At 41.1% G+C, this 26,116-nt stretch overlaps 1 protein-coding gene across 1 annotated transcript in view; it reads right to left on the bottom strand.

Moving 5' to 3' along the window:
- The window catches only part of KNTC1 (kinetochore associated 1), a 318,233-nt gene that overhangs the window by 227,020 nt on the left and 65,097 nt on the right, over positions 1-26,116 (bottom strand). The window contains exons 9-16 of the mRNA XM_030219253.1: positions 15,391-15,484; positions 13,004-13,056; positions 11,427-11,542; positions 11,231-11,285; positions 9,780-9,878; positions 2,763-2,806; positions 2,592-2,657; positions 2,434-2,509 (exon numbers count right to left, since the gene is read on the bottom strand). Of these exons, the coding sequence (XP_030075113.1) occupies positions 2,434-2,509; positions 2,592-2,657; positions 2,763-2,806; positions 9,780-9,878; positions 11,231-11,285; positions 11,427-11,542; positions 13,004-13,056; positions 15,391-15,484 (603 nt within the window). The remainder of the gene's footprint in view (positions 1-2,433; positions 2,510-2,591; positions 2,658-2,762; positions 2,807-9,779; positions 9,879-11,230; positions 11,286-11,426; positions 11,543-13,003; positions 13,057-15,390; positions 15,485-26,116) is intronic.

The following is a 26,116-nucleotide window of genomic DNA, read 5'->3' as shown; positions in this document are numbered from 1 at the left end:
CCACTAAAAAAGCTGAAGTTATTTTACTGTCACTTTTGTGCCCTAAAGTGATTTGTGGTGTATCACTGCAAATCGCATTAGGGCATTTGCAAAGTAATGAGATGCAAAGCATGCATCTGCATATTTTGCATTCCATTACTACCTAACTCGTGATATTTTAGGCCAGACAGCGTTAGAGCCTTTTAAGTCATGCTAAGGCCCAAATAACACAACTCAAGGACACAATGCTGCTTGATGAATCCCCTAGGTTACTCATTTTCTCACAGTAAACAGCTTTAAAACCAAATTTAATTATACAAAATGAGTCAATATATCCAGTAGTTAACTGAACCATGATGATAAACTATATTTACTACTTTTTAAAAATGATTACTAATGCTAACTTGGGGGAAAATGAACCAAGAAAAAGTCAAACGTATCACATAATACCACCTTTTTCAAACATATATTTATGTTAGCTTTATCTGAAAATGAAATACGCTACAAAGAATATCTAAGTCCAATTTTGAATGATTCCATATTTTACATATATTACTGTATGAGGATGGCACTCCATAAACAAGGATTTTTAATTGAACTTGTAAAACCTTCCACTCTTTATATAATGAGCAGATATCAACAGGGGTTTCCTGCACCTGGAACAACTGTTTATTGGTAAAAGGAGGCAGGACAGGTGAGGGTCTGTCACGATGGTGACTATTTTCCTTGGCTGTGCTCACCTCGCCCTCTGGTGGCCAGAACCGGTGGCTGCCATAGACTGTCTTGCTGTCTCCCTACACATTCCAGACTTTCATTCCAGTCCTGTTAAGATATTCTAGCTCTCCAGACTTGGTTGGAAGTTTGGCAGCTAGCCTCACCCTTAGCTGCCTTGAGATTCCTGCACTAAGCCTCAGCTGCTGATTGCCTTTATTAGGCACCTGGCCTTTTCAGCCCTTTGCATTGCCAAGGGTCTCGAGGTAACCGGTGTGTAGTTGCACTCTTGCCTTGTTCTGTTTTGTGCTTATTTCTTGGTGCCTGTGTGTACTTTAGCCTTTGTGTTCTCTGTTTGTTTGTCTGCTAGGTTCTGCTTTCAGTCTAGCTTTATTGCTTGTATGTATGTCTTTCTTAGTGGCTGCTTGGCAGTTTTCAGTCATTGCCCTAGTTCTTGTCTGTGTAGCCTAGCTTTGTGTCCTGTCTAGTCTGTCTTGTTTGGTTCCCTGTTCACCTTGGGCTTCTGCCCTACCCTGGTTAGTCAAGCTTGTCTTAAAGTCCTGTATAGTATCCGTTCTTCCTCTGTTTGTGGCTGGTTGTCTTCAGCTTCAGTTCCCCTCCTGCTTGTGTCCGCCCTGCTTGCGTCCGCCCTGCTTGCTTTCAGTTTCCTTCCAGCCAAGCCTGTTTGGAAATCCTGATTCCTATCCTAAACCCTGTTTTGGCCAAGCTTGTTTAAGAATCTTTTCTAGTGTGAGTTTCTTGGTGTTCCAGCCTGCTTGCTCCAGTACTAGCTTTCCTCTAAGTCCTGCCGGCTGCCTGCATCCATGGGCTCAACCCCTGGGGAACGGCAGTCAAGTGTAGGTGAAGCCTAATTCCAGTCCGTGTGTTCCGGCTTGCTTATCTGCGTCTGCAGTCCCTGCCTTGCTGGTGTGCTAGCCCAGTGCTGGTTTGGGGGTTTTGCCTGCCGCTCCTCGTCAGTGGTCCAAGGGCTCACGAATCCAGGTTTAGCCTTGAGAGTCCTGACAGGGTCTGACCAGATCCTTACTGAAGCACTCAGCATAATCCCAAAGCAACGAAAGGGATCTTTTGTATCCAGAATCTCTTTTGTTGATCAAAACTTTATTAGAGTTTTGATCCTGTCATAGAACTAAATGAACACACAGTGAAGTGTGCAATCAAATTATTATTATTTATTACATTTGTACCCTGCGCTTTCCCACATACAGCAGGCTCAGTGCGGCTTACATTGTAAAAGAAAGCATCTTATATGGTCAAAACAGTCCTTTATTAAAAATACAAAGGACCAGGGGTCCACAATGTCTGTATGAAAACTCTTGTATCAAATCAGAAAGGGGAACCTCGAAATACATTTGCAAAGTTAGAGAATCCCATATGCAACATATCACTCATCTCACCATGTGGTGTGACCAAGCAAATCCTTTAACGATGGCTCACATCTATTTAACAATTTGAGACATTTAAAACCCTCAACAGATGTTTATTATTGGAAATAAAGAAAGAGGATATAGGAAACTAGACCGAAACGTAGCTGCTTGTCAGTTTCTTTTTTTTTTTTTAATGAAGACTGTTTTGAACATTTGATTGCATACTTCACTGTGTGTGTTCGTTTGGGCTCCACTAGTTAGCATCCCTGGATTTTCTTTCTGTGGAGAGTTTGTTTTCCTCTCCTTGTTGGACAGAACAAAATGATCAACTTTTCACAAATCTATTAATCAATTTTACCTCAACATCCAGTCCAAACTGAACTGCAAATTTCTCAGCATCATCAAACTTGCGCTTGTGAAGTAAGCGACTTAATCTATGGGAAAAACACATGTATTCTAAGGAAAGGTACGCAAAAAAAGGAGCATTTTATTATTCCTTTTTTCTGAAAGAAATACCTGTTTTCTGGTAATGCTTCTGTTAAACATCTCATTACAAGCACAGATGATGCTCTTTCATGTAACCTAAAAATAATCCCAGAAGTAACACAAGGCAACAACTTTTATTAGATTCACATTTTTAAGTTAAATTTCAGAACAGCACAAAGTCTGCATGGATATATTACATACCCGTCTTTATCTTCATATATTTCTTCCAGAAGATATATTGTATCCTGACAAAAGATCAGCACTTATAAGAGACATATCCTTATGTTTGAACCAAACAAACAAAAATATTCTGAGAAGCTCTGAGAGAAGAGGACATTTCTCTGGGTAAGTGAACATTTTTTGTGATCTGTGCTTTGGTGATTTAAAGGTTTGGGTTTAAAAGAGGTAAGTTTATTGATAAAGATAGTTAGAATTTAAAAAAGCAGACTTTATTATTAACTAGTCTCCCTATCCTTTTCCCTATAGTTTTTAAAACTTAAACATTCTGCCATAGTCTACAGCATTTACAGATAGTCTCTAGAAGGCACAGCAGGGCATAGATCAATCTTCATTCCCACCCACCCTCCCCAACTACTGCCCACCTCTAACACATCTCTTCATTTATAGTCTTTTTTTTTTTTTTGTTACATTTGTAGAGCTGGTGGTGGGAGGCGGGGTTGGTGGTTGGGAGGCGGGGATAGGGCTGGCCAGACTTATATGGTCTGTGCACTGAAGAGGACAGTACAAATAAAAAAGTAGCACATATGAATTTATCTTCTTGGGCAGACTGGATGGACCGTGCAGGTCTTTTTCTGCCGTCATCTACTATGTTACTATGTTACCCCGCGCTTTCCCACTCATGGCAGGCTCAATGCGGCTTACATGGGGCAATGGAAGGTTAAGTGAATTGCCCAGAGTCACAAGGAGCTGCCTGTGCCGGGAATCGAACTCAGTTCCTGAGTTCCCCAGGACCAAAGTCCACCACCCTAACCACTAGGCCAATCCTCCACTTAACTTATAGTCTTAACTTATAGTCAATTATTCTAATAAGAATAACAAGAGAGGAGCTTTTTAATTACATTTAATTACTTTCTGAGAAGCAAACACTAAATAAATCACACAATATACCATATAATCTTCTTTATATTAATCTAATATCCCTAGTAGCTTAAGAAGTTTAAACAACACAATAATGCTGAGATGCAGACAGCGGTCCAGCAGAAATAGGGGTGCTATCCAGACTTTTGCATAGTGTGTCACATTTATAATTATGTCCCAGTTGGCGAGAGGTTATATGTGTGTGCTCGATGCAAAGAGCTCAAAGCTCTCAGAAAATGAGTTCATTCTCTTCAGGCTAGAGTACTAGACTTGGAGGAGCTAAGGGAGACAGAGAGGTACATAGAGGAGACCTAAAGGGATGGTACATAGAGGAGACCACTTCCAGTCTGGTACCCCTTGTGTGGCCTTGGAGGAGGGAGGTCTCCTAAAAGGAAAGACTCATCCTGGTGAAGTAGGAAGTAATCCTGTAGCAAGGACCTGCCCACAAGGGGATGCAATATCCTCTTGCACTGAGGATGTGTCTCCAGGAGCATCTGCTCAGGAGGGAAGGGTTAGGACAGCTGTTGTAGTTGGTGATTCGATCATTAGACATGTAGACAGCTGGGAGGCTGCTGGGCGTGAACATCGCCTAGTCACTTGCCTGCCTGGTGCGAAGGTGGTGGACCTCACGCGTCACCTAAATAAGATTTTAGATAGTGCTGGGGAGGAGCCTGCTGTCTTGGTACATATAGGTAGCAATGAAATAGGAAAATATGGGAGGGAGGCTCTGGAAGTCAAATTTAGGTTCTTAGGTAGAAAGCTGAAATCCAGATCCTCCAGGGTAGCATTTTCAGAAATGCTTCCTGTTCCACGTGCAGGACCTGAGAAGTAGGCAGAGCTCTGCAGTCTCAATGTGAGGTTGAGATGATGGTGTGAGGATGTGGGATTTAGATTTATTAGAAACTGGACAACATTCTGGGGGAAGGGGGAGCCTGTTCCGAAAGGATGGGTTCTACCTTAACTGGGATGAAACCAGTCTGCTGATGTAAATATTTAAAAAGGAGATAGAGCAGCTTTTAAACTAAAATGGGGGGGAGGAGTCAACAGTCACCCAGGAGCACGTGGTTTGGTGTGGAGTATCCTCAAAGGATATTATTGAAACAGGATCTTTAGGGAATCCCAATAGAGAGGTTTCAGTAATGGTGAAAGAAAGCTAGGAGTGTTTAATGGGAGAACAGAAAAGGACGCAAATTATCTCCATGGAGTGGAGGAGTAACCTAGTGGTTAGCTCAGTGGACTTTGATCCTGGGGAATTGGGTTCGATTCCCACTGCAGCTCTTAGTGACTCTGTACCTGTATATAATATGTAAACCACTTTGAATGTAGTTGCAAAAACCACAGAAAGGTGGTATATCAAGTCCCATTCCCCCTCCCCCCCATCAACTTCAAAGCAGCTTGTAGATTGTGATAAAGTCACATCCAGGATAGTTGGGTTAAGGCAGTGTCAGTTTGAAATACAAGTCCCAGAAAGCATTGCAGGCAAGGAGCCAGGGGGTGAGATGAGGAACCCGGACTGGACTCCTAGCTGCAATAGGGGAAGACATGGGTGTAAGCTGGCAGGATGTGTAGATTGGCTGCCACTAGGGGGAAAGAGAGGAAACCCTGTGTGCAGGAGCTCATCATTAGTCTAATGCTCAACTCAGCTGGTATGGGTGTGGGGGAAGCTAACGGAAAGAGAATGATTGGTTGTGAGAGCAGAAGCCAGGGATTGATTAGGCGGGTGGGAAGGAGTCCCAGGAGAGAGAAGCAGTTGCAGGCTGAAAACCCTTGGGTAAGAGAGGTCCCTACAGTACTGAAGCAGGCTGAAATCCCTTGGGTGTGAGGAAGTCCCAAAAGTATTTGCAGGCTGAAAATCCTTGGGTAAGGGAGGTCCCTAAAGTATTAAATTTACCAGTGAAGCTGGTGCAGGGTGAAATCCTTTGGGTATGAGGAGTCCCTAAAGTATTGAACTCTCCTGAAGGTAAACAGAGTAGAAGGAAGAAACTGCTGCTTTGTGATTTAAATGTGATGATGAATTGAATGAACTGCTTCTATTTGGAATTGAACTATTGCTTATTGTGCACTGGATAAAGAGCCTAGACTGGAGCTGACTGTGAACCTGTATTGAATCCTGATATGTGCTGATAGCCTACTGCTTAAAGGGGACTATTTGCCACACACTTTCAGGTGGCTTACATGTGCTTAAGATTGAAGGTGAATGCTGCTGTTGGAACTGTGTATCAGGTCTACTAGAAACCTGCATGGAATAAAGTCCTTAAGATTGAAGTTGCGGATGGACGTTTATTTCTTGACTGTACCAGGAGCCTGTGGCTGGAGGAGATTGTTCTATCCTTGGCTGCACCTAGAGGTACCTGATTACAAGATGCTAGGAAAAAAACATAATTTGACGTATCTATATACAAATGCTAAAAGCCTAAAAAATAAGATGGGAGAGTTGGAGTATACAGCACTAAATGAAGAGTTAGATATAATAGGTATCTCAGAGACCAGGTGGAAGGAGGACAATCAGTGGGACACAGAGATATCAGGGTACAAACTATATTACAATGATAAAGTGCAGCAAATTGGAGAGGGGGTTGCACTATATGCTAAAGAGGGAATTGAGTCAAACAAAATAAATAAATATTCTACATGAAACAGATAGCAGTGTGGAATCCTTGTGGATAGAAATTCCATGTGTACTACTACTACTACAAATCATTTCTATAGTGCTACCAGTCGTACGCAGCGCTTCACAATTGAACATGAAGAAGAGACAGTGCCTGCTCAAGAGAGCTTGCAATCTAAATCAGGACAGGACAAATAAGGGACAAGGGTAGGACTGACAGACACATAGGGATAAGGGGCTATTGAAGAGAAAGATAAGATAAAGGTTACGAACAAGTGAAAAAGTTAGGAGTCAAAAGCAGCATTAAACAGGTGGGCCTTAAGCCCGGATTTGAAGGCGGGCAGAGATGGAGCTTCACGTAGCGGCTCAGGAAGTCTATTCCAGGCATAGGGTGCGGCAAGATAAAAGGAACAGAATCTGGAGTTAGCAGTAGAGGAGAAGGGTGTAGTTAGGAGAGATTTACCTAGTGAATGGTTTCTGCAAAGGAGTGTAGGGAGAGATGAGGGTGGAGAGGTAGTGAGGGGCTGCAGAGTGAATGCACTTATAGGTCAATAAGAATGAGAAAGAGTACACTGGTAGAGCTGTACTACCATCTACCAGGACAGAACGGACAGAAGAACAAAAATTGTGGAGAAAAAAACAACTCAGACAACAAGAAGTAATGCCACAGAAACTAATGATAGTCCAAATAGGCCTACTTCTATTTCAACGTTACAGCAGAAAAGAGTGGATTTTTCATGTTTTTGGTTCTATTACCACTCTGACCTGTTGTGAATATATCGTGGATTCAAGGTTTTGAAGGCTTGTTTTAGCTTCCCGCCCTCATGCTTATATGGTGCCCACTGCATTTTTGACATCCTTAACAAGACTGACCATGTCTCACAATTATTTTTTGTTCGATGGACAGTTCTATTTGCAGAAGATAGGTGTGGCAATGGGTGCATCATTCGCCCCTTCCATTGCAAATCTTTTTATGGCCTGGTGTGAAGAGCAGTGAGTTCTCCTTCTTCGGAGTTTCATTTGGTATATTCCTTAGCGTCCCTCTGGACCAGTCCAGGAACTGACTGGTGGGTTATGCACTCCTTCCAGCAGATGGAGACAAAGAACTCTGACTCTAGATAGCCAATAAGAGCCCTGGTCAACTAGCTCTAGATTCAGTACTATCAGTCTCCAACAGGTAGAAGGAGGTGAGCCCTTCAGTCTATTCTGGGATTTTTTCCTTTCTTTTCCCTTTCTAAGGCTGTTATTAAAAAAAAAAATTATAAGAAACCTGTTTTGCTCCTTTCTTCTATGCCCCGTGGTGTTGAGGCCTCTTTCTGACTGAGTGCAGTGTACACTTCAGTCTGCCTAGGGGTGTTACACAAGGGGGGAGTGGGGTACCGGGTCCCTCCACCACAATTTCTTCCTATGGTTCCCCAGCAATTTTTCTTTAAATTTAGGGCTGGGAAGTGCTGTTGGAGAAGCAGCCACGTAAAAAAACATAAACAAAACAAAACTATAATTAAAGAACTAAAGTGCTATCGGCAGAGCAGCTCACATTAAACGTCATCTGCCATTTAGACGCCCAGTCTCCTAGTCTCGCAAGATCTTCCTGCAACTTTTCACAATCTTCCCGCGATTTGACGACCTTGAACAACTTTGTGTCATCAGCAAATTTGATAACCTCGCTAGTTACCCCCACCTTCAAGTCATTTATGAAAATGTTAAAAAGCAACGGTCCCAGCACAGATCCCTGAAGGACCCCACTAACTACCCTTCTCCACTGCGAATAGTGACCATTTAACCCTACTCTCTGTTTCCTATCTTTCAACCAGTTTTTAATCCATAACAATACACTACCTTTGATCCCATGACTCTCTAATTTCCGCTGGAGCCTTTCATGAGGGACTTTGTCAAACGCTTTCTGAAAATCCAGATACACAATATCCACCGGCTCACCTTTGTCGACATGTTTGTCTACCCCTTCAAAGAAATGCAGTAGATTGGTGAGGCAAGACTTCCCTTCACCAAATCCATGCTGACTTTGTCTCATAAATCCATGCTTTAGAATGTGCTCTGTTATTTTGTTCTTAATGATAATCTCTAACATTTTGCCCAGCACCAACGTCAGACTCACGGTCAATAATTCCCCGGATCTCCCCTGGAACCTTTGTTAAAAATTGGCGTTACATTAGCGACCCTCCAATCTCTTCCGGTACCACACTCGATTTTCAGGATAAATTACATATCAACAACAGAAGCTCCGCAAGCTCACTTTTTAGTTCCATCAGTACCCTGGAATGAATGCCATCCGGCCCAGGAGATTTGCTACTCTTTAGTTTGCAGAACTGCCCCATTACATCCTCCAGGTTTACAGAGACTTCATTAAGTTTCTCTGACTCGTCAGCCTCGAATACCCTGTCCAGCACCGGTATCCCAACCAAATCTTCCTCGGTGAAGACTGAGGCAAAGAACTCATTTAATCTTTCCGCTATTTCTTTATCTTCCCTGAGTGGCCCAACTGATTCTTTTGCCAGTTTCCTGCTTTTATTATACCAGAAGAATTTTTTACTATGTGTTTTTACCTCTACCGCTATCTTTCTTTCAAAGTCCTTCTTAGCCTTTCTTATCAGTGCTTTGCATCTGAATTGACATTCCTTATGTCACTTTTTATTATCTTCAATCTTTCTTCCATTTTCTGATATTCAGATGGAAATGGGGGAAGCCACTGCTTGCCCCGGGATTGGTAGCATGGAATATTGCTGCTAAATTGGGTTTCTGCCTGGTACTTGTGATCTGGGATTGGTCACTGTTGGAAGCAGGATACTGGGCTAGATGGTCCATTGGTCTGACCCAGTTTGGCTATTCTTATGTTCTTAAATCTATAACAAATATTGGGTTGTATTTGATGTCCTGTGTAATTTAGTCTTCAAATCATAACTTGACTGGTTCATTTGTGAAACATCTATACAAAAGTCAATGCAAGTAGGAATACATTAATTGTTAGACTGGAATATCACTATGTAATGCCTGTAAGGAAAACAACTGAGCCTTTCTGAGCAAAAGCCGGCCATGCCCACTTTTTGCACAACACATGGATATGACCATAGTCTTGTTCCAAAGACTATGAAGAAAGTAGAGACTGCATAAAAAGCCACTCAACAGAAAGCAGAATTAGTTAAATGTGGACATGGCTTGATTTTTATTATTTTAAGCCACAGAAGCTATGAACCAGTATATAGCTGAAATTATGCAAAAGGTGGGCATGGACCACTTTTGCTCTGAAGGGCTCAGTTGGTATTTTATATCATTAAATCCATGTGAAACTGTATTCAACTGTATCAGCACAATGATTAGCATTGTTTATGATCTTTACTTGCTTTTCAAGTACTGCTGGTCATCCATTCTATCAACCATATCAGTTGTGCTTGAATTCAAAGGCAAACTGGTGTAATAAGACAAAAGAAAAGTTATCAAGGACTTAATATAGCAAATAAAAACACAGTTTCCCAATGGGTACTATGGAAACCTACTGTATTGATTCCAGTCTGAACTAGTGTAGAAACATTGGATACTTCCACAGAATACAGCAAGGTCATTGTGGGTAATGAATAAACACAGAGATTTTTTGTCTGAAAAATAAACAAAAAAGGAAAATAAAAAACTGCCATGGACTCTTTATGATGTTCATACCCAAGCAGTGTTTAAGAACAAACTCATAGGTTTACACTCAAACTCAAGTCTTTCCTCAACATTTTCGTTGGTGAGGTGAAAAGGAATATGCAGTATTCCACTCTGTTACAGCTTTTATCATTGAAGTACAATCACAGGCATTAAAAAATAGGCCTAAGGCAGGTCATGAGTTTTATATGGAAAAAGCATTGGAAGTACCAAAGCAATAACGTACAACAAGGAAGTGCAAATAATTCAAAACACAAAAACTGGACACTCTTAAAATGGGCATTAATAGTTCTATTTGTGTTTTGGATGTCTGAAAAACTGCATTTAGACATCTGTTTTGCATGGACATCCAAATCCTGATTTTATAAAGCCAGGATATGGACGTCTAAAAGTGCTGTACATCCATATGCAAGACATGGTCTGGGTGTGTTTTGGGCAGGACTACAGAGGGGCCAAAAGATAGACGTCCAACTCCAACTGCAGAAGGGGAAGGGACGTCCATGACTAAAAAGATGGACGTCTGTATTTATATGTTGTATTTCGTAAATCCAGGTTAGAGAAAGATGGTCTGATTGAGCAGTTCTCCACTGGGTGGAATAAGGGAAGTCACAGTAGGTATTTTTCTGTCCCTGAAGGGCTCACAATGAACAAAAAAAAAAAAGAAAAGAAAAAGAGAGAGAATTACAAACAGTTACAGTGGAACCTGAACTGGGAACCTCTGGTTCTCTGTCCTGGTTCTCAGTTGGCTGCTCTAACCATTAAGCTATTCCTCCACATGGACATCTAAGTGGCCATTTTACAATATGGACGTTACTCTGATGTCACATAGACATCCATGTCCCTTGTTTTACCCTATTCAAAATTTAGACGTTTCAGTTTGTAAAATGGATGTTCATGCTGGACACAGACAGCATTTGGACGTCCGTATCTCATGTATTTTAGAATAGACTATATGTCAGCAGATCCTGTTCTAAAATACATGAGAAATGAACGTCCATATTCTGAGTTGGACGTCCATCTAGAATGTTGTTTTTAAACAATAACTCAACATGTACAGTTTGTACTGCAGAAGTCAACCACTGAATTAATAAAATTGCATTACAAATTATAAATTTTCTTAATAGGCATTAAAAATTAGGACAGGTCATGAGCATTCTCTCCAATTATAGAAGCTTTCATGACATAATTATCCAGGTACTTGCCTTTATTTGAACGCTTTTTGAATAAAGGAAATTCATGTCAGAATAGTAAACTCCAAAATCATTTATCACTATATTTTCCTGGGACCTGTAATATGACATACCTGCTTGTTATCAGGAGTCGCCAACACAATTAGTTTAAGGGTTGCATCCCCATGTCTGGAAGATAGGGGGGAGGGGAAAAAAATCAAATATGACATTTCTGAAATGTGCCTAAAATACACAGGTCTGAAATGAGTAAGCTCACTTTCCAAAATGTAACGGTTTCAAGATCCCATATTCTTCATGTTATATATTTACCGTGTGACTGAAGAAATTGAATCATCCTCTGCAGTTAGAAGAAAATCTTCAATGCGAACTGATGAGCAGTCCCAAACCAGTACAAGCGTATAAACATCCCACATACTCAAGACATCCTAGAAGATGTTCAGACACTTTATTTAGACCTTTTGAGTATAGTAAGAACTTACTTTCAGGGCATGCTAAAAAGTACTGGGAAATCATTTTTTTTTATTAAGTAGCCCACTCTCTAAAGTATTTCAATGAATAAAACATAAAATAGTCTAGCTAATAATTTCAGAAATTTATTCTGTAAGTTCCATGTAATATTCCTTCAGACACCTAGATTGTGATGAGGAGGCAATTTTAGTGCTATACCATTCAGTTTCATTATTGTCATCTCCAATGAGGCTGTGCAACCATATAGTCGCTACACAGGAGGAATACACAGATTTCTTCATTGGTTTGCTGTTAACTATGAAAGAAGGGATAAGGATGGATGGATGAATGGAATACCAAGATAGGAACTGTTCGATATATACTTATGATGTCTGATAGTATTTTGATTTGGGAAAGAAAGTAATCCTATGCTATTATTTTAGGGGCCTTTTTACAAAACAGCACTAAAAAGTGGCCTTAGCACACTCTTATTTGGGCTTTCCCACGCAATAAAGCCATTTTTAGCACTGCAGTAAAATGGCCGATTTTCTATTTTCAGCATTAATGGCCATGCGCTAATGTTGCGATTAGTGCATGGGCCTTTAATGCCTTCTATTTTGTAGGTGGTAAGGACTCACGCAGTAATCTGCACCGATCAGTTAGCGTGTGGCAATGCTGATGTGCTAACTGATGAGCATAGATGCATCCAATTTCTGCCCTCTTGGCAAAAAAATTAAAAATATATTTTAGCGTGTAGGTAGTACACGCACATTTGAATCTTACCATGGGATGTCTTGACATGCTCCGTAGTAAGCCCTTTTAAGCTGCGGTAAGCAAATGTTAGTGCTTACCCCAGCTTACTAAAAGGGCCCCTAAGTTTTGTTAAAGTCTGTTCCAGCTCCCATGCGAGATTCTTATATTGATGCATTCTGTATTTATATATATATTTTTTATAATATATTTGATATATTGTTATAATAGGCTTACTATAAGAAGCTCTGGGTATAGAATTTGCCCATAGAAAGGTCTGAGTAAGCTAATGTTACATTATAACAATGGTATTTATAGATGTTCCTGTCCCAGACCTTATGTTACCCAAGTCTTATGAATCAAACACCTTGTTTCCCAGCTGTCATATCTAAGAATGGGAAGCTTCTAAAAAGACTGCTGCTCAGAAGGTACATTCATGATGGTTGTATGTCTTTACATAACACTGAAGCAGACCAAACAGGAAAGGAAACAAAATGATAAAAAGTATATCTAAGCGCTCAAAAGAATAAGTTACTTTTCCATCTATCTATTAAGCCAGCCAACCACTAAAATTATCTGCACAAACTTTGTGCAGCTATTTACTCTGTCAATACAAAACATAAAATCCACTTATTAAAAGTTAGTTATTTTAAAATAAAATTTTTAAAAAAATACTAGTCTTATCTTACATCTTCATCCAAAACAAATAGCAGATTGTCTAGAACTTGGAACTTCCTTGCACCTGTAAAACACAAAAGAACTTAATTTGTGGTGAAAAAGTATTTCAACTAGCTGATTCAACTAATTTTCTTCCTTGAAGGGTGGCTAGCTATTTCAAAAGTTGCTTTTCTGCAAAACTTTGGACTCCTCCTTAGAAAGCAATTACAGGTACAAAAAAAAAAAAAAAAAAAACCTTGATCGACTCCACCGACACATTACTTATTACATGCTGTTAGCAAGGGACAAATATACCTGTTACATATCAAGCAAATAATCAAGATAAAATATCTTCATTTTAAAATATAAATTGCTCTTAATCTTATATGTATGTATATGTATCTTATACATACGTATCTTAATCTTATATCTTTTTAGTAAGCATATTTTATTTCTCCTTCTGTAACATTATAATTAAAATTAATTCTTGAGTAGGTTAAGTTGAAATAGCTTTTTGACTATTACACCTAAAGGATGCATATGCTATTGGTAGCCACTCAAACCACAGCACAGCTTAACTTCATATTGCACCTCACTGAGCTGCCTTATGTGAAACTTGTGAGACAATTTCATAGATCAACCTATAGTTACAACATATATCAGAAAGGAATCGCTCGACTATTATTATTATGGCCCATAAGATAAGTTGCTAAGCTCCTTTTACTAAGTTGCAGTAAGCGCTAGTGCACACTTACCGAAGCTTAAAAGGGCTTATCATGGGACATACTGAGTTGTCCTGCGGTAAAAGCCCAATGTGCAAGTGCAACCATGTGCTAAAAGGTTTTTCTTTATTTTTCTCAGAGGGGGCATATCCGGGGGTGGAGAGCGAGCGTGACAGTGTAAATCAGTCAGCACAGCCACATTACTACATGCTAACTAATTAGCGCATGAGCCCGTACCGCCTACAAAATAGGTGTCGGTAGATGCTCACACAGTAATTTTTGGTAATGACCATAAGCAAATGGCAACATTAGTGCATGATCATTAATTTTGAAGACGGAAAAAATATTGGCCATTTTCCAGCTGTGAGAAAAACCGGTCTTAGCACGCAGGTAAAACCTTAATAAGGGCGCACTAAGTTCATTTTTACTGCAGCTTAGTAAAAGGCCTCCTAAGTATTGTGACAAGAAAACACATTTTCCTGTTTCTCAGCCTATTATATTCAATCTGGCCGATACTCAAAACACTTAACTGGCCAGGAATGGCTTCTGGCTGGTTTAACAGCGTTTTAGCGCCTAACCCCAGATATTCAGTGAAAGATAAGTGGTTATCTCCGCTAAATATTCACAGTTAGTGGCTAGCCGCTAAACGGCTATATCGTGTGACATAGGCGTGGATATTCACTGGCAAACCAGCTATGTTCAGAGTTAAAATAGGTCGCATAAAAAGCAAGCCTATCTTTAACTGCCAAGCTCTTAACTGGTTACCACTGAATATCGGCTTAATGGTTAAGTTGCCGCAGTCAAAAGTGAAACTAGATAATCAATGCTGGTCACTGGATATGGGCAAGCATTGAATATCCGATCTGAGCACCAGCATCAGGCAGTCAGAATTGCAGACCGATGCCAGCTGAATACATAAAAAAATAGTGATGTCAGAAAAGCCAATACTTACATAAGTATATCCATAACACAAACAGATTTCAAGGGAGCATGGTGTGGGCAGATTTCTAAAATATATACATGTACATCACATTTTACAAGGAGAATACACATGCTTCAAAACATTTCCCCTCTGACATACCTCCACCTTCCCATGCATAAGTGAGCAAACTGCTAACTTAGATCTGGGGTTTTTGAGGAGAGAAGGGACAATTGTGCCCATCTCTCAGACCTTAAAACCACCTCTAAAAGCCAATAATTTTGAGATATATGACTCAGCTCCTTAACTGATTCCGCGTATACATGCAGTTTTACAAAATCTGGCACATACATACATATTAACATATACTGCACAAATTGGTGCTCACATGTGTAACAACCTGAGTAAGCCACTCTTTTTTTCTGTACTGTTATTTTGTAAATGTCGGTCTTGCTGTATGTGTCAGCAAATATACACCTACTCTATACATACAGAGAAATATAATCTTTTACAAAAACCTCTGCATTCAATGAGCCTTCTGTAAAATACCTAGAGCATCTTGAACATCCTGAATTGGACATCTTATGCAGAACAGATTTTTGACCTACTTGGACTTAAATTTCCAGTTTTTCAGCAATCCATAACTTTTTGTAGTTTCTTTCCTCCCCACCCCCAACAGCCATCAGTTATAATATAAAGGAGTACTAATCAAATCACTTGAAAAGCTGCATGGCACAGTTTCCACTAGGCTTCTCAAATCTCATGCACTCTTTCTTACCTTGTATCATACTTGAATCTGCTAGGGCTTGAACAGCTATTTGCTTTGTAACGGGATCCACCTTCCATGTAGACAGTACATAATCACCTTTACCCTAAAGCAAAGATAAACCAAACTTACCTTGAAAACGAAGCAAACAAGTGTAAGAAAGCTTAGAAATGAAAATGGAAAGTAGTCTGAAGACAGCTGGAACAGATAATCTACATATGTATATTGTGCAATATAATAGTAGAAAAAAAATGCAAAAAATATGAAGACTGATAGAAAATGACAAAGATTTAAAAAAAATATATACAAAGACGCTATAAATCTTGTAGCAGTATCACATTAACATACTTCATGCAGTTATATCAGAATTCAGCTGTACAATATTTTTAGAATACAAGATCAATTATCTTTCTTTATTCATTTTGGTACTTACTTATTTTTGAAGCTCTATTCGTGTTCTGGACATCTGAAAACCAGCATTAAGACATCCATATTGCATAGAAGCCCATGGAGAAATAGCGAAGATACTTACTTGTAGCAGGTATTCTCCGAGGACAGCAGGCTGATTATTCTCGCAGATGGTGTCGACGATCTGCGTCAGCCCGGGAATTGGCATAATGCATAGCAAAAAAGAAAACATTTTGCTAGAGCCTTCTGGTGCAAGAGCAGCGCCGTACCACGCATGCACAGACTGCCTTCTCGCTCGTCGCGCAACCATGCTCCTCAGTTAAGACCAAAAGTATAAATAAATAAAACAACTCCAAGGGGAGGTGGGCGGGATTGTGAGAATAATCAGCCTGCTGTCCTCGGAGAATACCTGTGTTTTGTACAAAGCTGTCTGGTTTTGCAGATCAGCCAACTTTGTATATATAACTTATTCCCTTATTTATGATCTAGTAGGGCAATTAGGTAGTTTGTGTCTTTTTGGTCTTCTCACAGACCATAAACAGGCTTGCTTAGCCCTAGTAATGGGCCATAAACTTTAACAAGTGTCTTGTTTGTTTGTTTCAAACAGGCTCTAAACAGAGACATTTTCAGTGAAGGACAAGTATGAGTGATAAGTATTCGAGGGAGGGAGGTTGAAAAGGGCAAATGATGGATAACTGGGAAAAATACCAAAGAAACAGAATTATGTGAAGGTGACCTTAGAGGTCAGAGTTGAAGAATACCAGATAAGTAAGAGAGAAAATATAAGGCATTAAGTGATTGGACAAAATTTAGCTTCAGCATTCTGCCTAAGCACATCTTGTACCAGTCAGAATCTGATAGCTTCCAAAGGAGAGAGAGAGAGAGAGAGAATTTTATTTTCCTTATGTTGAAATTTGGACTGATATAAATTAGAATTCAATTTTCTGTAACACTGGGACAAAAGAATTTTTATTGTAACCATTTATTTAATAAATTTTAGCATTATTATAAAAGAGAAAAACTGAACTCTAAAGTGTTTTTCCTTTGCCAGAAGGGCTCTCTTTCAGCCTTCTGTTTTGTTTAGCTTCCCTTTAGAGGCAAGAGGGTTGCTATACATTTTGGTGCCCCGTATGAGGAGCAATTGGGACAGGGGATATTGCTTCAGGCAGCAGACCTTCGATTCTGTGGTGGACATGGAATAGAACGTCCCGACCAGTCCTTAACTGGATGGTGTCTGAAGCACTGAAGAAAGGTGTGCAGATGACCATGAATGCAGACGATCCAGTGTGAGGAGACAGAGACACTGAGTGGTGCCAGCTGATGATCCACGTTTAAGGTGATTGAGAGAGTAGATTTGTAAGTATTGGTATTTGCCTCCGGAGTTGAGCCTCCTGTGTGTTGAGAGAAGACCACAGGTTGTGATATTGCGCAGTCCACCAGTATAAAAGTGGTGAGAATGTGTACAGTGGGGGAAATAAGTATTTGATCCCTTGCTGATTTTGTAAGTTTGCCCACTGACAAAGACATGAGCAGCCCATAATTGAAGGGTAGGTTATTGGTAACAGTGAGAGATAGCACATCACAAATTAAATCCGGAAAATCACATTGTGGAAAGTATATGAATTTATTTGCATTCTGCAGAGGGAAATAAGTATTTAATCCCTCTGGCAAACAAGACCTAATACTTGGTGGCAAAACCCTTGTTGGCAAGCACAGCGGTCAGACGTCTTCTGTAGTTGATGATGAGGTTTGCACACATGTCAGGAGGAATTTTGGTCCACTCCTCTTTGCAGATCATCTCTAAATCATTAAGAGTTCTGGGCTGTCGCTTGGCAACTCGCAGCTTCAGCTCCCTCCATAAGTTTTCAATGGGATTAAGGTCTGGTGACTGGCTAGGCCACTCCATGACCCTAATGTGCTTCTTCCTGAGCCACTCCTTTGTTGCCTTGGCTGTATGTTTTGGGTCATTGTCGTGCTGGAAGACCCAGCCACGACCCATTTTTAAGGCCCTGGCGGAGGGAAGGAGGTTGTCACTCAGAATTGTACGGTACATGGCCCCATCCATTCTCCCATTGATGCGGTGAAGTAGTCCTGTGCCCTTAGCAGAGAAACACCCCCAAAACATAACATTTCCACCTCCATGCTTGACAGTGGGGACGGTGTTCTTTGGGTCATAGGCAGCATTTCTCTTCCTCCAAACACGGCGAGTTGAGTTCATGCCAAAGAGCTCAATTTTTGTCTCATCTGACCACAGCACCTTCTCCCAATCACTCTCGGCATCATCCAGGTGTTCACTGGCAAACTTCAGACGGGCCGTCACATGTGCCTTCCGGAGCAGGGGGACCTTGCGGGCACTGCAGGATTGCAATCCGTTATGTCGTAATGTGTTACCAATGGTTTTCGTGGTGACAGTGGTCCCAGCTGCCTTGAGATCATTGACAAGTTCCCCCCTTGTAGTTGTAGGCTGATTTCTAACCTTCCTCATGATCAAGGATACCCCACGAGGTGAGATTTTGCGTGGAGCCCCAGATCTTTGTCGATTGACAGTCATTTTGTACTTCTTCCATTTTCTTACTATGGCACCAACAGTTGTCTCCTTCTCGCCCAGCGTCTTACTGATGGTTTTGTAGCCCATTCCAGCCTTGTGCAGGTGTATGATCTTGTCCCTGACATCCTTAGACAGCTCCTTGCTCTTGGCCATTTTGTAGAGGTTAGAGTCTGACTGATTCACTGAGTCTGTGGACAGGTGTCTTTCATACAGGTGACCATTGCCGACAGCTGTCTGTCATGCAGGTAACGAGTTGATTTGGAGCATCTACCTGGTCTGTAGGGGCCAGATCTCTTACTGGTTGGTGGGGGATCAAATACTTATTTCCCTCTGCAGAATGCAAATAAATTCATATACTTTCCACAATGTGATTTTCCGGATTTAATTTGTGATGTGCTATCTCTCACTGTTACCAATAACCTACCCTTCAATTATGGGCTGCTCATGTCTTTGTCAGTGGGCAAACTTACAAAATCAGCAAGGGATCAAATACTTATTTCCCCCACTGTACATAAGATTGAAGCCGGCTGCTGTAAATATTGCTATGGATTTTTATTTAGATTTTGATAGGGCAAGTTAATTTTTAATTCTCAACTAATTTCATTGAAAGCAGGAAATGGAAAGTGTACTGAAAATTGTGTGCACTAGCAACATTTGAAATATTATGATTTGTGGAAAGAGGGAGCATGGTAAGAAGTCAGTGCCTATAGCTTGTGTATGTACTGATTTTCTCTTAATGATTCAGGATATTCCATTGAACAATGTAAAATGCAATAAACTGCCAAAGTCTAACTCTTTCTTTCCATGGTCCACGGAGGGCTTTTTCCCGCCCATTGTTTACTAGGCTTGCTGAGAGCCTTGGAGAATTTTGAGAGGGCTAAAAGCTCGGTACAGCATTCATTACTGTTTGAATTTTGGAATAAAGTGAGAAAGAGTCCTAGAGGGTTTACCGAATGGAGGGAGACCATTTGTCCAGGTTTCTTGAAGCTTAAGTTTGCAGTGTAAATAGGGATATTTTTTTTAATAGTATCCATGTGTAAAGTATTGTGATTGTTACAGTTTTTCTAAGAGAGAGAACATTCTTCTGTCCTCGCCGTTTGTTTGTTTGTGCAGCTGATAACAACAACAACAACAACAAAAAAAAGATTTTCTATGTCCCCTTTCTTTTTCTTGCTTCTTGGCAGAGGTTGTCTGGATTTTAAGCAGACACTGCGTTCATTTGCTATGTGTAGCCGTAAACTTTGTTCCTTCAGAGGAATTTCAGCTGCCAGCCATTTTGACCACATTCTTTTGTTTAACTTGCCCTGTTTTATGTTCAGGGACTGTAAATTCACTTCTATTTCACAGCAAGAAGGGCTCTCTTTCAGTCTTCTGTTTTGTTTAGTTTCCCTTTAGAGGCAAGAGGTAAGTATCTTCGCTTTCTCCGAGGACAAGCAGACTGCATTATTCTCACAGATGGGGTATCCCTAGCATCCAGGCTCACCCAAAACAATAAACACTGGTCAATTGGGCCTCGCAACGGCGAGAACATAACATAGATTAACCTGAAACTAGCTGACAGTGCAGCCTGGAATAGAATAAAAAAGGCCTAGGTGGGTGGAGTTGGATTATAAACCCCAAACAGATTCTGCAGCACAGACTGTCTGTTGTGTTGGGTGTCCTGCTCAAGGCAGTAGTGAGACGTGAATGTGTGGACTGAAGACCACATTGCAGCTCTGCAAATCTCAATGAAGACTGACTTTAAAGGAGCCACCGACGCAGCCATGGCTCTGACATTATGAGCCGTGACATGGCCCTCCAGAGTCAGCCCAGCTTGGGCATAAGTGAAGGAAATACAATCTGCTAGCCAATTGCATATTGTGCGTTTTCCCGATGGCGACTCCCCTCTTGTTGGGATAGAAAGAAACAAACAACTGGGTGGACTGTCTGAAGGGCTTTGTCTGCGCCATGTAAAAGGCCAATGCTCTCTTGCAGTCCAAGGTGTACAAGCTGCTTTCCTCAGGGTGGGCATGAGCACGGGGAAAAAATGTTGGCAAGACAATTTACTGGTTTAGATGGAACTCCGACACCACCTTCGGCAGGAACTTAGGGTGCATGGGGAGAACTACTCTGTTGTGATGAAATTTAGTATAAGGTGCATTCACTACTAGGGCCTGAAGATCACTGACCCTATGAGCTGAAGTAACAGCCACCAAGAAAACGACCTTCCAGGTCAAGTACTTCAGATGGCAGGAATTTAGTGGCTCAAAAAGAGCTTTCATCAGCTGGGTGAGAACGACATTGAGATCCCATGACACTGGCGGAGGTTTGACAGAGGGCCTTGACAAAAGCAAACCTCTCATGAAGTGAACAACTGAAAGCTGTCCAGAGATAGGCTTACCTTCTACACAGTGATGATAAACACTAATTGCACTAAGGTGAACCCTTACTGAGTTGGTAAGTGTAGAAGTTATTCAAGCAGGGTTCTGTGTAGGACAAGAAAGGGGATCTATGGCCTTGCTGTCACACCAGACAGCAAACCTCCTCAATTTAAAAGAATAACATCTCTTAGTGGAATCTTTCCTGGAAGCAAGCAAGACTCGGGAGATACCCTCCGAAAGACCCAAGGAAGTGAATTCTAGGCTCTCACCATCCAGGCCATGACAGCCAGAGACTGGAGGTTGGGATGTAGAAGCGACCCCTCGTTCTGGGTGATGAGGGTCAGAAAACACTCCAATCTTCAACGTGGAAAAGAGACGGATGAGGGGAGATATGACTGATGTCTACAAAATCCTGAGTGGTGTAGAATGAGTAGAAGTAAATCAATTTTTTGCTCGTTCCAAAAATACAAAGACTAGGGGACATTCAAGGAATTTACATGGAAATACTTTTAAAACAAATAGTAGGAAATATTTTTTTTTCCACTCAATAAATGAATAGTTAAGCTCTGGAACTCTTTGCCGGAGGATGAGGTAACAGTGGTTAGCGTATCTGTGTTAAAAAGTTTGGACAAATTCCTGGAGGAAAAGTCCATAGTCTGCTATTGAAACAGACATGGGGAAGCAACTGCTTGCCATGGGATTTGTAGTATGGAATGTTGCCACAATTTGGGTTTCTGCCAGGTACTTGTGACCTGTCTTGGCCACTGTTTGGAAAACAGGATACTGGGCTAGATGGACCATTGGTCTGACCTAATATGGGTACTCATGTTCCCGCTGCCCACCTCCTCCCCAATCCTCCCAACCCCAACTCTTGACCCCCTCCCCATAACCAAAGGTAGCCTACAAATTCACAGATCAACGGCCAGGGAAATGAAGGAATGCCACATTATGACGCCAACAGGGCGCCCCCTTTGCTCACCAAGGCACAATAGATAGCATGGCAGCACAGAACAAGCTCCAACATAATACAGCGCTCAAATAACACAAAAGTTAGTAAAATGCAGCTAATGCACTATAATTCAGCTCTCCTCCAGGCAGAACCACACCATACATACCATTACACATCTGAAGGATCTGAAGTAACATCTGTAGTGTTCATCCAGGCTTGCACTTGCTGCACAGTGCTAAAAACTCTCCATCTGTCTTCAGTTAACACCTTAAGCTGCGCTGGGTAGCGCAACATAAAGCTGTGTTCATTCTGAAAGCACCTAGCAGATTGGAGTAAAAGCCTTCCTGCGTTCTGTTAGGGCCACTGAATAATCTTGAAAAATATGGATAACGCTGTCCACATATCTTGTTCCCTCCCAATGTTGCTTGTAATGGCAGAGCAATGCTGCTTTCTGGGCACAGAAATGGAACTTAGCGATAACAGGACATGGGCACAACTCCCTTTCTTGACATTGGCTCAGGCAGTGCGCTAGCTTAAGATGGTAAGGCCATGTGCTGTTAGGAACCGGATACTGTTGAGTCAGCCACTCTTCCAGGGCCTCCAGCAAAAGATTCTCTGCCAGAGTTTCAGGAAATCCGATGAAATGAAAATTGTCGTGTCTCAACCAATTTTCCAGGTGAAGTTGTCTAATTTCGCCATGAGCTCCTTGACTAGTGTTGTGAGCATTGTCATATCATAGTAGTAATGCTGTGCATTGTTCTCTAGATCCAAGACCTGGACTTAGTACGTAAGTACTGTCATACTGGAACAGACCGAAGGTCCATCTAGACCAGCATCCAGGTTACAAGTATCTGGCAAAATCCCAAAACAGTACATTTTAAGCTGCTTATCCTAGAAATAAGCAGGGGGTTTTCCTAGTCCATTTTAATAATGCCTTATGGACTTTTCTTTTAGGAAGCTATCCAAACCTTTTTTAAACCCCACCAAGCTAACTGTTTTTACTACATTCTCTGGCAACGAATTCCAAAGTTTAAGTACATATTGAGTGAATACTACTACTACTACTACTATTTAGCATTTCTATAGCGCTACAAAGCATACGCAGCGCTGCACAAACATAGAAGAAAGACAGTCCCTGCTCAAAGAGCTTACAATCTAGTAGACAAAAAATAAAGCAAACAATTAATGTGTAGAGGAAAGAGGAGAGGAGGGTAGGTGGAGGCGAGTGGATGCAAGTGGTTACGAGTCAAAAGCAATGTTAAAGAGGTGGGCTTTCAATCTAGATTTAAAGATGGTCAAGGATGGGGCAAGATGTAGGGGCTCAGGAAGTCTATTCCAGGCATAGGGTGCAGCAAGACAGAAGGAGCGAAGTCTGGAGTTGGCAGTAGCGGAGAAGGGAACAGATAAGAAGGATTTATCCATGGAGCGGAGTGCACGGGAAGGGGTGTAGGGAAGGACGAGTGTGGAGAGATACTGGGGAGCAGCAGAGTGAGTACATTTATAGGTTAGTAGAAGAAGTTTGAACAGGATGCGAAAACGGATAGGGAGCCAGTGAAGCGACTTGAGGAGAGGGGTAGTATGAGTAAAGCGACCCTGGCGGAAGACAAGACGGACAGCAGAGTTTTGAACCGACTGGAGAGGGGAGAGGTGACTAAGTGGGAGGCCAGCAAGAAGCAGATTGCAGTAGACCAAACGCGAGGTGACAAGGGTGTGGATGAGGGTTTTGGTAGAGTGCTCAGAAAGAAAGAGGCGGATTTTATGGATGCTGTAAAGAAAGAAACGACAGGTCTTGGTGATCTGCTGGATATGAGCAGAGAAGGAGAGAGAAGAGTCAAAGATAACCCCCAAGGTTTCGAGCTGAGGAGACAGGGAGAATGAGAGAGCCATCAACAGAAATAGAAAACGGGGGGAGCGGGGAGGTGGGTTTGGGGGGGGGGGGGGGGAATGAGAAGTTCGGTTTTGGTCATATTTCATTTCAGGTGGCGTTCAGACATCCAGACAGCAATGTCAGACAAGCACGCTGAAACTTTGGTTTGGATGCAAGGTGAGGTATCAGGGGTAGAAAGGTAGATTTGGGAGTTATCAGCATAGAGTTGGTAGGAAAAGCCATAGGATGAGATTAATGAACCAAGGGAGGAAGTGTAGATAGAAAAGAGGAGGGGACCAAGAACAGAACCCTGAGGTACATCGACAGGCAGAGGGATAGAAGTAGAAGAGGATCCACCAGAGTGAATAAATATTTTCTCTGATTCGTTTTAAATTTACTACTTTGTAGTTTTACTGCGTGTCCCTAGTCCTAGTATTTTTGGAAAGAGTAAACAAGTGATTCACATCTACCCGTTCCACCCCACTCATTATTTTATAGACCTCTATCATATCTCCCCTCAGCCGTCTTCTCTCCAAGCTGAACAGCCCTAGCTGCTTTAGCCTTTCCTCATAGGGAAGTTGTTCTATTTCCTTTATCATTTTCATAGCCCTTCTTTGTACCTTTTCTGAGATGCGGTGACCAGAATTGCACACAATATTCGAGGTGCGGTCGCATCATGGAGCGATACAAAGGCATTATAATGTCCTCATTTTTGTTTTCCATTCCTTTCCTAATTATATCTAACATTCTATTTGCTTTCTTAGCCACCACTGCACACTGAGCAGAGGATTTGAACGTATCAACGATGACGCCTAGATCCCTTTCCTGGTCAGTGACTCCTAATGTGGAACCTTGCATAACGTAGCTATAAATCGGATTCCTCTTTCCCATATGCTCACACTAAATGTTATCTGTCGTTTGGATGCCCACTCTCCCAGTCTCATAAGGTCCTCTTGCAATTTTTCACAATCCTCTTGTGATTTAACAACTTTGAATAACTTTGTGTCATCAGCAAATTTAATTATCTCACTAGTTACTTCCATTTCTAGATCATTTATAAATATGTTAAAAAGCAGTGGTCCCAGCACAGACCCCTGGGGTCTAACTCTTCTGTTTGTCTAGATACATCGGAAAGCAACTGCTGTACAGACGTCAATTGCTCTAAGCGCGATGCCAACTGTGGATCCAGCGCTCAAATTACCGCCATTGTGATATCCTTTGGCAGGTTAGATGATGCAATCAATGGGAAAGTTAGTAGGTGATCCGCCATTTTACCATCTGCAGCCTTAGCAGATGTCCCATCATGTTTCTGCCCTTTACCGGACATTGTTTCTGCCATTCTCATCACAAATTTGTCCATACAGAGTTCAGCAATACAGGATAGGAATCCTGTTAACCAACCACAATGCAGAGAAGCAGATTCATGCGGATTTCAGGAGCGCCCCAGTGCAGCTATAGACCCTCATGTCTGTCCCTGCTCACAGCATCACGTGCCCAATTTTTAATGTATTTTAGAACAGGTTGTATGTCGGCAGATCCTGTTCTAAAATACCTGATAAATGGACATCCATGTTCAATGTTCAGACTCAGGACGTCCTTATTCTGGAGTTGGACTTTTTTTTTCTAAATTTCCACTCTTTTTTTGTGATATTGGTTTTATCTGTTTGATATGTACAAATATCTATTAAAATGATGCCTATGTTTTGATTGTACATTGTCTTTATTGATAATTATGATTGTATAAGCATTGTAAAACCACTTTTGAATTAATTAGAAGAGAAGTATAGGAAGTTCAGTAAACTAAATTAAAGAGAAGTGAAAAACAAACATAAGGAATTTAGAACCTATTAAGAGCATTGAGGATGGGGTAGAATAAATCTTCTGACCATGTCTTCACCTATTATTATTAGAGCCTTGGTCTTTACTCCTAGTCCTCAAGGCCTGTCAATAAGTCAGGTTTTCAGGATCAGCTTAATGAATATCCATGAGAAATTTGTATGCCTAACACCTCTGTTGTATGCAACTCACTGTCATATTCATTAGGGGTATCCCAAAAACCTGACCAGTTAGTGACCTTTAAGAAATGGGAGTGAAGACCAAGACACTAGACACTCATTTTTTGCACATGTTGTGCCATCCCTGTGGAACTCATTGCAACAGTGGCTAAGGAATGAGTCTTCCATGTTGACATTCAAGAAGGGATTTAAAGCATGACCTTTCACTGAGGCCTATGGCTTGGGTACCAGCTTGGTAACTGGATGGACCGCTTTGTTTCCTTTATTTGTGTTTCCATGAAACTCTATACACTCATTATAAAAACACTAACACTTTTGTTTTATATATTTTATATCAATTGCTTGTTCTTATTTTTAACTCCTCTCATTGTACAGCACATCCAGATGTTTGTATGGACTTTCAGTAGTATATTAAATTGCATAAATAAATGTTTGATAGGTATTTTATCATTGTTTAAAAAAAAATATCAAGTCATATATTTGTATCAAAAAGGTAAAATACAAACTAATTATATTAAAGCTATTGTTGTAGTCTTCTATATTTTATGAACGTCTCACTAAACAGAGAAGCGTCTCTCATTCTAGTTGCAA

The sequence above is a fragment of the Microcaecilia unicolor genome, chromosome 11 (assembly GCF_901765095.1).
Source record: "Microcaecilia unicolor chromosome 11, aMicUni1.1, whole genome shotgun sequence".
Classification (NCBI taxonomy): Eukaryota; Metazoa; Chordata; class Amphibia; order Gymnophiona; family Siphonopidae; genus Microcaecilia; species Microcaecilia unicolor.
The sequence above is the reverse complement of the archived record's forward strand: the minus strand, read 5'-3'. Positions and strand labels throughout refer to the sequence as shown.